The sequence below is a fragment of the Enoplosus armatus genome, chromosome 17 (assembly GCF_043641665.1).
Source record: "Enoplosus armatus isolate fEnoArm2 chromosome 17, fEnoArm2.hap1, whole genome shotgun sequence".
Taxonomy (NCBI): Eukaryota; Metazoa; Chordata; class Actinopteri; order Centrarchiformes; family Enoplosidae; genus Enoplosus; species Enoplosus armatus.
The window spans coordinates 10,635,432-10,652,748 of NC_092196.1; the positions used below are offsets into that span (position 1 = coordinate 10,635,432).

At 41.8% G+C, this 17,317-nt stretch overlaps 2 protein-coding genes across 2 annotated transcripts; one reads left to right on the forward strand and one right to left on the reverse strand.

Moving 5' to 3' along the window:
• Positions 1–620: 620 nt before the first annotated feature.
• On the reverse strand, positions 621–14,436 carry tbl3 (transducin beta like 3). Its single transcript, XM_070923383.1, has 23 exons — positions 14,405–14,436; positions 14,230–14,281; positions 13,962–14,057; positions 13,606–13,653; positions 13,344–13,485; positions 13,150–13,234; positions 12,388–12,558; positions 12,199–12,274; positions 12,015–12,111; positions 11,707–11,930; positions 11,267–11,408; positions 10,764–10,822; positions 10,490–10,596; positions 10,205–10,340; positions 7,884–8,123; positions 7,516–7,586; positions 6,670–6,826; positions 6,075–6,133; positions 4,992–5,095; positions 4,086–4,157; positions 3,493–3,651; positions 2,313–2,406; positions 621–1,555 (listed from the first exon to the last, which is right to left on the reverse strand). Exons 1-23 carry the CDS (start codon positions 14,434–14,436, stop codon positions 1,186–1,188), a joined length of 2,793 nt encoding a protein of 930 aa, XP_070779484.1. The 3' UTR covers positions 621–1,185.
• A 617-nt stretch (positions 14,437–15,053) lies between these two features.
• On the forward strand, positions 15,054–16,852 carry rnf151 (ring finger protein 151). The gene is made up of 4 exons (XM_070923905.1): positions 15,054–15,104; positions 15,620–15,789; positions 15,914–16,010; positions 16,315–16,852. Exons 1-4 carry the CDS (start codon positions 15,102–15,104, stop codon positions 16,783–16,785), a joined length of 741 nt encoding a protein of 246 aa, XP_070780006.1. The 5' UTR covers positions 15,054–15,101; the 3' UTR covers positions 16,786–16,852.
• The last annotated feature ends 465 nt before the right edge of the window (positions 16,853–17,317 follow it).

Below are 17,317 nucleotides of genomic sequence, written 5' to 3' on the forward strand. Positions count from 1 at the left end.
TTATTTTCATTAGCGATTAATTAGTTATTTTCTCAATTAAATTATGAACCATTTGGTCTATAAAATGCCAAGAAATACTGGAAAATGCTTGTCACAGGATGACATCTTCAAATGCCTTGTTTTGTCGTACCAACAGTCCAAAACTTAAAAGACAGTCACATACGAGAAGCTGAGACGAGAAGTTCAACATCATAAAACAGAAAAAAATGGTTGATTCGTCTAAAAATATCCTTTATATACTTTATCCAAACTCCTCTGTTTCTACCTGCATGTATAGCAGCGTCAGTAAGATCCTGTAAAGTTTGGATCACAGGCTATAAAGTCTGTAATCAACTCTCATTTTGTGCAACCGTTTATTGCAAAACCACTATTTGATCTGTTTGATTAAGAAAATGAAGCTTCAGTACTTGATGTGCCCCGCCTGAGCTTAACTGAACCATGCTCCCAAAAGCCAAAACCTCAACACACCCAACAGGGATTTCCACCATGTTTCCATGAAGCAATTAACTTTCAAGGCAGTCATGTTAACATGTGAATGACTGGATTCTATTTTAAAGACTTTTACAAACAATATGCTGCATATCACGTTATAAAAACACAACTCATTTTAAATCCCAAAGAACACATTTTTATTTTATAAACATGGCATAAAAAAAAAGAGAAAAAGATTATATAAGGAACCTTTTGTGTTGTGGTCGAGCCGGTAGATCAGGACTACGCAACATTGCAGAACAAGACAATGGGTGCTGGATTTCTGCGGTGGGGGAAGATAAAACTGGCTCAATGCCTGAATGTTAATGTAGCTCTTTCTTCCTTCAGTCTTTCCTTCCTCCTCTTTTCCTCCCTAACGTCCCATTTTGTCTGAGGAAATCAGGCCGGCTAAGATTCTTCAAATGCTGCTCAAACTGAATGGAAGAACTGCTGCACGATTTAGTTACTGGCAGAAGGGAGAAAGTCTTTACTTTACGACTCAGCTGCTGAGACGAGGAACGCACAGAGAAGCTTATTATCTGTCTCATCATCATCATCATCATCATCATCATTCCACAGCTGTCTCTCCATCTCTTCCTGCTCCGCCACACATTCAGTGTGTCACTCCTCCAGCTAATGGTCCGAGATAAGACGACCTCCTGGGGTTTTTTTGCTCCAGGAGTGAGTCATCCGTTATCAGCTTGGAGATCCCTGTCAGCTGGCGAACGTCTGGCATTGTGGAGTGGAAGAAACAGGGAGGCCTTTCATCACTTTTACTGTCGAATCTTCTTCCACGTCTTCCTCTTCTGAACTCTCCTCACATTCAGAGTGGTGGTTGACATTTGTTGCGGTTCTCTCTCCGTTTTCTACTCGCCCATTGTTGGCGGAGGCTTTCTTAGTGACACTGACCTCATCGTCCTCCTCTTCTTCTTCAGGTGGGCAATTTGGATCTTCATCCTGTCCACTATCGTTGTCATCCCCATCTCGTCTCTCCTCATAGCCGCTGCCAATTCCTTTCTCCTTGTCAATCATAAAGAAAGGCTGTGCAAGAGGAGTGGTGTCCATTTCTTCATCTTGGCCCATGCTAGACAGGAAATACCAGGCGGTGTTAGACTCATAAACTGCCACTACTCAATAATTATACAGATATAAGTTTAATTCGTTTAAATTCTAGAAATGTGAAGTGAAACTAATTAATATGCTATATATCAACAAGACAACTGTAGAAACATGATGTGCAGTTTTGTATATTATGATTTTCAATTCTAAGGACACTGAAATGTATCATTAGCAGTTAAATCACTCAGCACCCGACGTTGTGTAACAGTCAAAGCTTCGCTCAGAAAAGGACAAATGTGGCAGCACGCCTGGTTTAATGCTGAGAAATGCTGCTTGGTAGCAAACAAAACCACCATTTCCTCTCCTGGATTCCCGTGAGACCGAAACACAACCTCAGTCTTTGTGCTGTGCAGGAGACCTTGGCTGGATCGACTGCATACTTTATGTAACGTTTGACCCACATAAAAATTGGCAGACTGTCAGTAACAGAGACAATATCTTGTTATTGAGCTGCTGAACACAACACTGAATGCACTTTTGTGCTGTAGTCAGAAAGACAAGGAAGTTGCTGAGCTTTAGTCTGTGACCTGAGAGGTTAAATAAAGTGTGCGAGAGTTGGAGAAACGCAGCCCTCTCATTAATTTGAACGGAGTCAGTCTGTCAGCACAGCGGGCAAAAAAGGTGAACCAGGTTCAACAGCCGCCATGATAACATTTCAGAGTTGTGAAATCCTATAAACCAACTGGATTATGTTTCATGTCTGTTCAGGGCTGTTTTCTCACCTGGATGGCGCTCCGGCCACTCTCATCTTCTGCCACATGTAGTTCAAGAACATGGACGCCTGCAGCAAATTGCCAATCCTCTGCATGTGTCTCTCTGTGGGAGAGAGAGGAGAGTAATGAGGACAGAGCAATGATGGTAACAGGAAACCTTGGCTTACTTCCACACAATACTAATAGTCATTTTTACATCCACTTTGCTTACGTAAACTAGAGTACACTCCTTGTTTATTGTGTTTATGTTGAGACCTGCAGAAAAGACAGGAAAGGAGTCACTACTGGACAAAAACCTGCTCCCTCTGTTTCTCCAGTTTACCAGATCACGCAAACAACAAACTCTGACACGTGTCCTCTTTATGTTGTCTCTAAATTCCTTTTCCACTCACAGTACAAGGGTATGGACTGTTGTATTTGTCATATCTTACTGAACATCAGCATGTGCCTCTGACAGAGAGCTTCAGGCAGCAGGGATTTTTCTTACTGCTCTCATTTTCCCTGCGAGGCAGCAGGCGTCTCTAAAGCCAGTCAGTCAACATACCAGCTTTAGAGTTACAATATACTGCGTCTTCGGCACTCATTCAACGTATTGCCTTTGCCAACTACGCTATTGCTTTTGTTCTTATTATGTCCTCGATCCCAATGACAATCCCAATGTATTCATCTTTACCATTAGTGTATTGTATATACATTTCTGTTTTGCTATATTCAATTTTATTTGGCAGGCTCGATTATTTAGTCCCATTTTGTTTTAAACCATCGGCTCATTCAATGTCTAAGGAGTGGAGAGAGGCCTTGTTTTCATATACATACATACGTACATCACCCCTGTCCCCACTGCGTTACATTAACGCACCCACCCCCTACTGGACACTTTATCTGGACACTTTACTTTATTCTGGTCACTGCACTGTTGTTATTTATCTTATCTTATTTTTAATTTTAATTTTTATTCTTATTCTTATTCTAGCTATTATATTCTACTTATTTGTTATCAAAACAATAGCACCTTCAGACCACAGCAAATTCCTTGTAATGTATGTTACTTGGCAATAAACAGTTTCTGATTCGGATTCTGATATACAGTTCCAAATAATCTGGGCATATAACCTGGATTAAAGATATATAACTACACTTCTTTGTCTTCTCCTCTGCCTGACACAAACTAAGTGTGCCCTCTGCTGACCTGTGTACGGGATGAGACCCTCGAGGTGGGTTCGGACGCCCTGGTACTGCAGCAGTTCCTCGGGCGACAGGTGTGTGAGGAGCACCTGGAGGACGGCCTGGGCGTCCTGACAGTTTCTGGCGTTGGTGTTCCACACCGCGCAGTAGCGCAGGATCGACTCTGAGGGGGGTTAACAGAGATGAGTGTAGGGCAGCAGCCAGTGGTGAAGGTGGAAAGGGAAGGAAGACGAGAGAAGAGACAGACTTTATTACTTATTACCACATCTTTCTGTGGCCTGTTGATGTTTCAGTCATCTGGGAAGATTGATATCGTGTTTGAAAGTGAGTCATTCCCTTTTTGAAATTAAAAGAATTTGTTTATCTCTCTATTATCTCTCCAACATTTTGACAATGAAGCCAGAGCCTCCGGTCCACTGTTAAAATACTGAGATACTTCTATGTTGTTCACATACAGAGGGCCTTTTTAAAGACATTTCTGAAATTCTTGGAAAACGTGCATTTTATTTATTTTAAAATCACTTTTAGCAGATTTTTTTCTTGCTGTTTCTGTGTTCCACCATTAGAAAGGTTTTAAGGATGTTATTGACCCGTTACCTTTCTGATCCTGTCGAAGTTTCAGCACCGTCTTCTCCAACAGCTCTTGGCTATCCTCTCCCTGACGGATCGCTAGAGGCAACAGAGAACATGTCACAGACGTTGGTTAGTCTTGAACGATATATTAACAGAATTACATTACTGCAGGTCAGAGAAGGTCCGTGGGGTTGAAGAACCTGTGAAGACACTATTCAGGAACCCGTTTGTAATCACACAATCACAAATATAAACTATATTACTTTTGTGTCAAACTAACAATACAACACTGGTGTGTGGAAACTGTAATATAAACAATAGGATTACAAAACCAGAAATTCTTGTGCACATCTGGGTGCACATTCTTCAGTGTAAGCATGACAAGCTAGAGTCATCGATACCACTTTTCATAATCATCGCTAATCTAAGAATGCATCTGCCTTTTGTTCGCCACACGCTGAATGACATGCGTGCTCACCCCCCCCCCCCCCCCCCCTCTTTGTCATGGGACGGGACAAAAGAGCATGACACTGCGAAATCCAGGTGGCTTTTTGTTTTTATGTTAACAGGCCCAGCAATGCTCAGGGTGACTCCATTGTTAACACGAGCAGCCGTCCACAACGAGAAATGACAACACAACAGCTTGTCAAGATAACCACAGGTGAAGCAATGAAGGCTTATAATGTCTTCAGAGGGACGAACACTACAGAACAAAAACACTGTATATTGGAGCAGAGAACGTGGAATCGGGGCGTCCTTGTAGGCTAAAGGTTTAAAGCGCTGACCATGTAATCGCAACAACCTTGGGACCTTTATTGCATGTCAGTACCCCTCTCTCTTTCGCTTCATTCCTCATTTCCTGCAGGCTCTCTACTGTCCACTGGTCAATATACGCATGAATAAACACAAAAGAGTTGCAGCACAAAGTACCTTTGATCACCTTGAGCACCGTGTGAGGCTGGTCCAGTGAGATGGCAAGACCCAGAGCCTTCAGATACTTCTTCTCATGGAGCAGGTTGGACAACTCCTGCTGCCTTCAGACACAAGAAACACACACACACACACGTTAATACACACACACAGGCACATGCACCTGGGTCAAATATTTGCATAAAGATCCTCAATGTTTAGTGAAAATGAGTGTAATGACCAAAAAAATAAAATATCAAAAACAAATACGTAGTTCCTCGACGATGGAGAGACACTGGATATCGACACATTTATAAGGTTTGACAGATTAATACATCAGTTACATTAACTGCAGGTATAAGTCCTATGTGCCTTAAGGTGGGTTCAGCTGTGGTATTTTACAACTTTCTCATAAAATACAGAGTCACACAAATCTATATCAATGGGTCTTTTTTTTTGTCATTGACGGTTTTGATGAGCAAGAGAGGTTTCAGTTCAGAAGTTCAGTATTTGTTCAATGTGATTATAAATGAGTCAAACTTTGAGATTACCTCAATGAAGCTCAAGTTCTTTCACTACAATAGCAAAGCTGCATGCATCCTTTACTCCAAGAAATCTGACGGCTTTATTGCAGAAATCTATTTCTATATTATCAGTCACAATTAGTCTTTTCTGTCTGCGGTGCTGCCTGACTGGTTACTCAGTGAGCAAACACACACACACACACACACACACACACACACACACACACACACACACACACACACACACACACACACACACACACACACACACACACACACACACACACACACACACACACACACACGACCTTTGCCAGGCCTGACCTGACCTGTGACCCAGTGAGGTCCACCTTTGCCCAACACAGTTCATTTATCAGGTAACGGACAAACAGACAGGACGGCGCTACAATGCGGGAGGTGGACCAAAGTCAGGCCTGGGGCTGACTGATTCCTCCAGGATCTCTGACCACCTTTTGTTTGTCCACCACTTCAGTTTAAGTGATGGACGTGTGCGGGGCTGAACGCCACCAGCCGACTCTGTGATCAATCTTTCATATGTAAAACGTTGTGTGTAACTCACTTGAGAATCTGATCCTCCTGCTTGGCCTGCTCCTCTGCCAGCTCCGCCTCAGTCACATCCTAACAGAGGACAAAAGACAACATTTAGCATTTTGTCACATTTTGTGATCATCTGTTGATCCCTGCAGGGGAAATTCCTCCTAGCATAACCAGCTAGATAAGATGTGGACTGAATTTGCCTCAGGGTACTTCAGCAGGTTAGATACTAACAAATACTGACCAAACAAGCACTGAGTGAACTGTCGAGTGCTTACCGAACATTGTTTTTGAAATAAACTGAATTCTGAGCTGTTAAAAAACAAATCTTACATGTTCTGGTGTACGAATTTCCAAACACCTTTAAGCTGCCATACCATTCTTTCCTCAGCCTGCCATCTCTATTTCAATCTTTATGTTGTTTTAATTACTTTTCTTTTCCAGAACGGCATTCAACTACATCCTAAGAACAAGAAAAACTTTGCTTAATCTGGCAAACAATACTTACTGGCATTTGCTCTCTCTATAAATACTTTTAGCTGTTTAGAAGTTTGATTGCTGATCGATGTAGCTTGATCTCCTCCACCTCCTCTGTTCACTATCAGTCAGAGCACACTTACCACCCACACGGTGATGTTAGAGTCTGCTGAGCCGGTCACCATCTTGTCGTCTTTGCGGGTGGTGTGGAGACCCCACACTTTGTCCTGGTGGGCGTCGAGCGTCTTCACACACTCGTTGGTCTTTATGGTCCACAGCTTCACTAAACCGTCTGAGCCGCTGAGGACAGAGCACAGTTTGCTAGAGACGAGTTCCAACTGTGTGTCAACAGTTTCTATTTAAACGCACTACATGACCCACAAGCAGAAAGACAGAAGGAGGTGGATCCACAGTAATTCTTATTCTATATTTGCTGTTTCAAACCTCTAAAATGTGAATTTTAAACTGAATATCTTTGGCTTTTGTTTGTCGGACAAAACAAGGTATTTGAAAATGTTATCTTGAGTTCTCAGAACATTTGACAGGCATTTTTCACTTTATTTTATAGACCATACAATCAATAATTGACATATAAATCAATACTGAAAATAATCATTAGTTGCATCCCTATACTAACAAAAACTCCTGATTTGTAAGTGTGTAATTGATGTACACTATTCTCCCTCAATGCAATGCACAAAGGAACTGGAGGAGCTTCTCACAGCTGGAAAAAACTTAACTAATCGTGGACGGTGATGAAAAAGCTGCAGGAATGACATTTTTGGGAACATATTTGACTGTCTCTTCGTTAAGTTTAATTGTCAGTGACTTCCTGAAGTTGCGGTTTGGCAGCAAACATATTGCATAATGTTAGTATAAAGACATCTGAGATGACGTGATTAGCACACATGAGGGCTTTTGAGCTCAGTTTTCCTGATGCAGAGTAGTTTTATGGAGAAAAGCTTTGCATGAGAGGTCGGCGGTGTTACCTGGTGAGCAGCTGAGTTCCTCGGCTCACAAAGATGACCTTCAAAACGGAGGCATCGTGACCCTCGAATGTCTTAGGAAAAAAAAACCCACAACAATAATTCAATTTCTATTTTACAGCTGCAAAAAAACAAACAAAACCAAATTATAGACAGTAACGGGAATAAAACAAATTCATAAAAACATTAAAAACATTTAGCAAACAAGTCTGGCTGTTGTCATATTTCAGACAAGTGTTCAACATAACAGTAAACCACCTGTTGAATTTAAAGTGAGAGATATTCATCAAGTGTCCAATAAGTGAACTCACTGTACACACGACTAATGTACCACTTATCATATTATGTGACAGAAGCGCAGTTAATCTGACCTTGAGGCAGCTGAAGTCCTGCAGGCTCCACAGTTTGGTGGTGCCGTCTGCTGAGGACGTGGCCAGCACCTGGTCGACGGGGGAGAAGCAGACGGCCCAGACGCCACGACGGTGGCCCCTAAACACCCCCAGCAGGCCCACGCTCCCCTCCGCCGCCAGCGACCACAGCTTGGCCGTGCGGTCCTGGGAGCCCGAAGCCAGCAGCTTGTCATTGGGCGAGACTGCCACGCTGTTCACATCCTGGATGGAGGGAGAAGGGAGAGAGATGAGGAATAAGTTTGAAGGAAGAAATTCATTCGAATAAGATGACGGCGCTGAGAAACGAGATGGAAAACATTTCTTTCCAAGAGAAACATATTTTCTGCTCTCACTACACTGTCTCCTGTGTCACCTCACTTGGTTGTGATTGATGTCTTCCACTGTGTTTAAATCTGATATTTCCTTGAAGACAAGTTAAGTAACCAGGCACTGCTGATGGACATCTGGAGTCAGGCCTGTGTAGGTGCAGCAGGAAATGATGGCGTGTTGAAATCTTACTTTTCAGTCACTCGATAACAGTAATTCAATTCCACTAGAGAGCAAGTCACCTGCAGATTTTCTGCACTTCCTTATGAGGAGAATCCGCTTACATAAAAGAGATATCTGGAGACTGACTCACCTGTGATATTATAGATCAACAATTTGTGCAATCTTGGGGTTATTTGATGATGTAGTGTTTTAATTTACAATTTTGTGAAACATTTCCCCCTCAACCCGTCTCCTCAACTTCTACTACAATTCCAAGAATGACTGTGTGTTTACAGGCATTTAAGTACTGTTAATTAATGTTACTTAAGTAAGTAAGCATTATCAGGAAAATGTACTTTAAGTATCAAAAGTAAAAGTACTGAATGCAGAAAATTGCCTGTGAGTGTAAATAATATATGTAATGATATATTATATATTGTATATATTATATAGTGTATCATTAGATTATTATTACTGATGTTCAATGTGTAAGCACACTTTCTCTCTTGTAGTTGGTTCAAGAGCTCATTCTTAAACTATTTTATATTGGACTGCAACTAATGATTATTTTCATTATGGATTTATCAGCTGATTGTTTTTATTATCTATTAATCGATTGAGTGTTTGGTTTGTCAGACGTAAGAAAAAAAAGCGAGAAATTCCCCATCACAGTTACCCAGAGCTCAAACACAAAAGCAGCAAATCCTCACATTTGAGAAGCTGAAACATGAAACGGATCCATGTGAGCATGAACACTTACTTACTTCTAATCTGAAGGTCACTGATCAATTTTTCATTAATTGACTAATCAACTAATTAAGTCATGACTTATTTTAAATACTGTTGCGTAGGTTAACTCAATATCTTACAATGCATCGTATTTTAAACGTTCTTCATATGTTTTGTGTGTAAAATCTTCATTTGCAAAGTAACGACAGCTGTCAGATAAATGTAGAGGAGTAAAAAGTATGAAGTGTCATGAAATGGAAATACTGTAAGTACCACAGATACCTCAAATACAGTACTTAGAGTAAATGTAGTTACATTTCACCACTGTATACATGAAACAAGCCTTCAAACAGGGTTTTTAGGTTTCAGGCAAGGACAGCAAAACAAAGCTACATACTGAAACTGAAACTAAATTAAAGGATGACAGTTTGTAGAAGTGGTCACTGCTGAACACTGGAATACTTTTGCACTGTGGGAGAAAACAGTGCTCTCTCATTACAGAGTCTTTTCTTTCCCTTCATCAGTCCAAATGCTCTGAAAAAAAAGGAAAAATCAGGCATAACCGGATTTGACCTGCTTGTGTAAACAATGGCTTTCCTCCACTATTTCCCAGAAAAACGATTAGATGAGATCAGCTGAGCTGCATCGGAGTAGGCAGAAAGATGTTATGACAGCAGTGACACCTTTTTTTCCCCCATTGGACAGAGTACAAAGTAAGAGTGGAGAGAAAACAATGGCGTGACGTGTCAATACTCTTTCTTGAAATTACAGGGCAGCTGTCAAAGAGTAGTGATAATGCAGGAAACCAGGAACTCTAAAAAGCCAAAATTATATAAAAGTGTTTCAAAGTCTCGTACTTCCTCCTCTTTTGATTGGCAAAGGATGCAAGGATAGACCACCTGATTCTTCAGTCATCACTTGATTGTATTTCAGCTGATCATGTTAAAGCCGACAGGATATGTTTGTGGGAACATATCACGCAACCACTGACCGCTGTCACGTGGTATAAAGGATAAACGCAACAGAAATAATCTTTTGCAGGACGTTTAGATGATGCTAACAAGCTCCAACTAACTAAATTTTACCTTATCATGTGTCTTCTCTGTGGCGCGGGCCGTCAGCTGATGTATGTCTCCCTCTGTCGTAGACAAGTCTGCTGGCAGATCCCACACCTTCACGGTACAGTCCTGACTGCCAGACACTATGAAGGACGCTTTCAACCTGGACACACAAAGATGGAGGATCATCACTGTCACACAGACTCATTTCTATTTAAGAACTAACTCCCCTCTTGAACATTTAGCCCCTAACTGTCTGTCTGTGTTGGTACATGTGATGAGAAACACGTGTGTGACTGCAGGGGGTGTTACCTGGAGCAGGTGATGGAGCCCACAGCATTAGCGTGGCTGCAGCCCTGAGCCACACAGTGCACCTGACCGCTGTCACCGTCCATCTGCCACACACGCACCGACCTGTCCTAAAGGCAAACACACAACTTGCAAATATTATTGTTGGCTGTGGTTTAATAGTGTCAATATTTATAGAACAGCAGGCGTGTTGACATTTGCGGGTTTGTGTTGACACTGGAAAGTATAGCACAGTCTATAGTCTATGTTAATGGATGGTGCAAAGATGTGAACTCACCTTCGCACAGCTCGCAAAGAGAAAACCCTTTTTGAACACGTCCAGTGAGAGGACAGTATCTGTGGAAGATGAACGGATAAAAACAGCAGCGAGTGGTCACGAATCGATAAAATTATCTAAATTATTTATCTACAAATAAAAGGTTATTATTATTTATCTGAAAATAAAAACCAGCTGACTATCTTTCAAAGACTCAAAGTGTGGTAATAGAACTATAAATGTTTTAAGATTTTCATTTCCGGTCACCCAAGTTTCTTCAAGTCAAGGAATGTTGCAAACATTGACTACATTTACCTACATTAACAGTCATTACAGTGTTTGGAGTTGAAATGGGTGCAAGATAGATAATTGAATCAAACCAAGAATAAATATCTTTAATTTTGATTGCTGTTTGTGGGGCAACACAAACTCACTGTAGTACTGAGGTGAACAAATAAACATCCTGCTGTGTGTTTCTCGTGCAGGTGTACGCGTGCACATGCTGCCCTCTGCTGGTGACTGACCTGTGTGTCCGTAGAGGATCTGGCAGCTGTTGGTGAGCAGCTCGAACACCTTCAGCTGGGAGCTGTTGGTGGCCACAACGATGTGGCTGTCGCCTTTGCCCAGAAACTTCACGTCCAGCACCTCGTCGTTGTAGCCCACAAACTGAGAGAGGGACAGAGGTGAGCAACACAGGAAGAGATATATCTATATCTATATATATCACTGTGTGACACAAGTGCCAACTTAGCTTAGCCTGCAACAGAGGAGCAAAAGAAATGTCTGTCTAACCCCAGTAACAAATGTTAACAGTTAATTAACCTACAATTTAGCAACAGAAGCTACAGTAAAGACATAGACATACCTGTCTTGTTAGAAAGAACTGTATTAAACCAAGATATGTGATGCCAATAGTTCTTTATAACTGAACCTTGACCCCGACACGTGTATCCTCTGTACCCACCTGCTGCTGTGTGGTGAGACCAGGCAGCTGGTAGAGCAGTATGTTGTGTTCTGCTGTGACTGCGGCCAGTCTGGAGGAGGCGGGCAGGTGAAGGAGATATGTAAGACTGCGGGGGTCGTCGACGTCTTCCTCTTCTCCCTCCTCAGACACAGCAGTGAGGGTGGAGGGGAGGGTCTGGGTGTAGATGCAACGCGCCGTGCTGGCCTCCCACACTCTCAATACACCTAGAAGTGAAGAGGGGAGGAGAGATGAGTGACAGAAATCACAGAAACTCAGATTAGATGTTCGGGACAATTCAAGAGCCTAACCTTTGCTGCCAGCTGTGACGAAATGCAAGTCTTTGCTCGTCACTCCAATCTGAGAGAAGTCCTCATTCTCAGGCAGAAGCACGACACCCTCCACAGCCTGGAGACAAAGACAACAGACAGAAATCAAGCTGCAGTATTTTCCCCACATGAATAGTACAAAAAATAAGACAGTTCACAGTCTCACCTCATAGACTGGTACAGTTCTTGTGGCTTTCCGAGTCTTCAGGTCCCACACCGTACAGATCTTATCTCTGCCAGAACTACAAATAAAGATCAGCACACAATTACACACACAGCTTTTAAAAACACACACCTGAAAAAAACCTTACAAGCTCTCACAGTAGTTTGCTTTAAGATAACAGCCCATCCGTACCTGACCATGGTGCCACCGTCGGGGCTGAAGCTGAGGGAGGTGACGGCGCTGTAGTGGCTCTGCAGCACACACACACACTGACTGGAGCGCAGGTCCCACAGCCGAATGCCACAATCCAGAGAGGAGGAGAAGAGCTGCAGCCGGTTGATGTCTGGGTGGAACTGGACCAGGCTGCAAAGACAGACAACAGACAATTATTTTGTTACTGAATTTAGTTACAAAATCAGTATCTTTCACTAAAATCTGTAACTTTCAAACGTTCTATGGCTTTTCTGTTTTGTGATACTCCACCACATAAATCAATATATCTACTATACATTATTTAAGAAACATCAAAGACAACAACCTGAAAAACTCTCCAGTATGAGAATATCTGAAAACGTGATGTTACTGGCCTTCAAAACCAGAAAACAAAGTACATCACTCAAACCCTATTAATTATTGATATGGTGTTATAGCAGATAAAAATGTCAACAAATAACAAATATCAAGTTCAACAAATGTCATGTTCTCAAGCCAATTTTACAATATTCTATCAAGGCAAAGTTAGCAGTATTTCTTGTGTTTAGAAAACATTTGATTGTGGAAATTTGGCTTCTTTTCTTAAACGAAAAGAAAAGGTTTTGTAGAAAAACATGTTCATGTATCTTAAGGTCTCTTGTCTTGTCCTTTGGTTGAGTGCACAAGTTTTTGAATGAAGACACAACTTCTGTACATAAATATTATTCAGTGTTTTTCTAGTTCATAGATATCTGAACTTACTGTACAACGCCAGACGACCCTTTAAGGTTGTGCGTGCAGTACTGCTTCACCACATCCCAAAGCTTTATAGTGCCATCACAGCCACCTGCGAGACAACAACACGACAAACTCTGTAACCTGTACAATGTCTACGTAGCAAAGGTCAGGCAGAAACATGGGACACAAAAGACACAATTAGTCCTGTCATTGCTGACCTGTGGCCAAGAGAGTAGAGGTGGAGTCAAAGGTCATACTGGCTACAGGAACAGTGTGAATGGCCCTCCAGGAGCGAGTACACTGAGCTTGCCTCCAGTCCCACTGCTTCAGCAGCAGCGCTCTACTAGCTGTTACCAGCAGCTGTGGCGGGACACAAAGCAGAGACATACGTAAATACTAAAAACTATTTTACAAGCCGATATGATGAACTCACACCATGAAGTTCGACTGAAGTAAAGACAGGTGGTTCAGGTGTTTTACCGCATCATCACAGCTGAGTGCAAAAGATGTGATGTCCTCTTGGTCATCCTGTAATTACAATGTGGACAGACAGGACAGACAGGTCTTCAAAAATCCAGTCATACAAAATCCAGTCATGACACTATTAGAAGGGGGGTGTTAAATTACACATACAACTATAAAATCACAACTATTACTCACAAGTTGTGAATAGAATGATAAGCTTACACTTTCAAATTTCTGATAAGCTATAATTCGCTCATGTATCTTGAAAGAAATTGCAATTTTATGCCCCATAGAAAATAAAAGGATGGTGGTCTTTGAGCTAGAGGCTTTGTTGTTGTAAATATTAAAGTAACCACCCATTCTGGACTCACATGCTCAACACTGTGGACAATCTTCCCTGTGCTGATCTCCAAAACGTTGACATGAGATCCGCAAGTGCAAAAGATGTACTTTTCATCTTTGCTGATCTGAAAAACAAACAGACAGACAGAGAAGATAAAGGGGCAGCCATAATCTGTCACTCGCAAGTCCCTCATCTTTATGGCAGCGCATTATTGAATCAAGATCATGTCAGGCTGGTGATTACAACAGGTAATGCATACTGAGTTTGACACTTCTGACACAAAGTAGAAAACTCACCTGCACTTTTCCTCCTTTGTAAAACGGTTCAATCTTGCTGGAAACATCGTAACTGTAAGGAAATGGCAGGAATATGACTGTAAATTGTAGCAACTTTAAATGACACTTTAGCCTAGCTAGCGTTAGCCAGTTAGCAATGTTTAAAGCCTGCACGTGCCACGCGTCAAAAACTTACTTTGTTTTGAATTGAAGAGTGGTGTTTGCCATCTTGCTCACGAGAAATGCCAAACACTAAATATTTTGGCAGCTATGGTGATGTAAATTATTTATTCCTCACTTCACACGTTGGCTGAAATCAACACATCCATGCCGCATGTTGATAGCCGAGTCGCACCTATTGTACGTCATCTGGGCGCACTGAGCTGTGATTGGCCAGGCGGTTTTTGCTCGTAAACCCTACTTTGTCAACATGTAAACAGACAGTATTTCATTAAAAAAAAAAACACCTAAACTGTTAATTTGGGGAAATTTTGAAGTTTAGAAGTAAACTGTGTGGATGCTATGTGATAATTAGAGTCTCATAATTAACTTTAACTTTTAAAATGTGTCCCCGAGGCTCACAACAATAGACTCAGCTGGAGCTATTCATGTTTAAAAGTTCCCTGTTTGACGCGTGGAGGCTGAGCTTTGATGCTAGAACAGCAGGGAAAGGACGGGCTCCATAATGAGCGCCATTATCTCCCTTCGTTTTCATAATTTAGTGTTTTCATTTGTCCGCACACACACGCGGTCCCTCCTTCATGTTTTGTCAGGAATGTTCATGTGTGTTGTATTGATAAGGCGGGTGTGTGTTCCGCGTGTGACATGTGAGTGGACCGATATGGAGTAAACCAGCGCCGGGGATGGAAACACGGTGAGGACAGGAGATTATCATGGTGAGTAGACAACAGCTTCTGTTTGTTTTTATTGTTATATATCAGTTTTATTAACGGATGCTTGCGATCAATTTTGAAACTGTTACTCATATGTCCTTAAAATGGGAACAGCCACTTTCCTAATATCTTTGGTGAACTCCGAAATTTGCTTTCCCATAGAAATATATATCCTTGTATGGGTATCACTGTATTTTTAAACTGAGTATTTGAATTAATAAAAAACCCTATTGAAGAAAAAATGCCAAACATAATGTGTTTATATGCATTGTGTAAATATCTTCATGTTTTGAGTGGGAAAAAAGAGTTTTGGCACCTGATATGTAATCAGTCATATGACTTTCCAGAACAATTCTGTTTTGTCATCTTTTGCCTTTATGTTCACAACACTGTGGACCTGTTGTACTCACCTGTTGGCACATAAGGGGTCTCTCTCCTTTAATGTCTCCCTGAAATATATGATAATAATAATACACGATGATAACCCAGAATAAAGTATCTATATTGGCCTCATCCAGGCGGACCCGGAGGTATCAACACAAAGTGGGGGCTATGATGTGGAGCTGTTTGTGGACACTCCAGACTACGATCTGATCTGCACCATATGCCAGGGGGTCCTCAGATGTCCAGTAAGAGCTGCATGCCACCACATCTTCTGCAAGAAATGCATCTTACAGTGGCTGAAGAGGTACTGAACATAAGGTGGATCAATACCACTGGACAAGAACTTTGTAAATGTGTACTGTATTGGATTGTTTTTTATGTCTGGTGCAGACGGATGAACAGGACTAACTGTTGTTTATCCTCTACAGGCAGGAGACCTGCCCCTGTTGCAGGAAGCCTGTTAACCCGAGCTTGATCTTTGTCATGTTCAAGCTGAGCAAATCTATTGGACGCATGAAGATCAAGGTAGGAAGTGGAAAGTAGAAGTTGTACATTTGTACATAAAGCTATAGTCATCAAGGATGAAAGTTCAGGGATGAAAGTTATGTGTTGTAATTACCAAACAAAAATGACAACGTGGCTTAAAAAGTGGCCCTGCACTATCTAGTCTTAAAGTTCTGGGGTACATTAGCTCCACCTTGACCATCTATAACAGTAAAATGCTACTATATGTAAGTATAACACACACTACAACAGGCATGCAGTATGTCAACCATGTATTTTATAGCTATTGATTTCCATGTATTTCTCTGTATCTGGTTTCCTACAGTGTAAGAATGAGATCCGTGGTTGTGCAGAGACCTTCCCCCTCTCGGAGCAGTACTGCCACAGCATGAGCTGTCTGTACGAGCTCATCCCCTGTCCGTACCAGGGCTGCCGGGCGCAGCTCCTCCGCAGGGACCTGGACACCCATGCGCGCCACTGCGAACACTGGCGTCAGCCCTGCCACATGGGCTGTGGGACGATACTCTCCCACCGCACTCAGGCTCAACACAACTGCTACAAGCAACTGAGGCAGGAGTATGAAGCCAGACAGAGGAACCACAGGGCCATCGCCACCGCCCTGCAGAGGAAGATGAGGAGGATGCAGAGCACCATGGCCCACATGAAGAGGCAGATAGGGCTGATCTGCGAGAGCCTGGAGGTGATGGATGACCTGCACGAGGTAGAAGAGGAGGACCTAGGAGAGAGCAGTGGCAGCTCCGGTGGGACTCCAAGTAGCAACAACAGCAACTGTTGAGGAACGAGTTAGTTACTGCTGCTGGTTGGCTACTGCTGTGTATAATTTCTGCATGTGTTTATTTCTTTGAAGGTGTGTGTTTTTTAATATGTAGATAGGTATATGATTAAAACGAATGAGTTTGTAACTATATTGAGCTGTACTTTAATCCATTTTTTAAATAAAGCTTTTAACATTACACTGTCATCTTGATCTGTATTGTGGAGACTGAGTCTTTGTTGACAAGTGATTAATGAGGATTAATACAAAGATGCATTTGTCCAACAAAAAATAATTCATGAGGTTAGGTCATTTTTCTACACCTATAATGAATAATGCAAAACTATGAGTGAACATAAAGTAGGCATGTGACTGCATACAGAATGAATACATAAAAGCAATACAATTATAAAATCAGGGACAAAGTAAAATATAATTGTGTTTTCCAACAGAATGGCATTTTTTTTCTGTTGCAGAGCGTTTTACTGTAAGGGAGCTTCTATGGTAATTACTAGTTGTTTTATTTGTTTTTTAAAATGCTAAAATATTACCA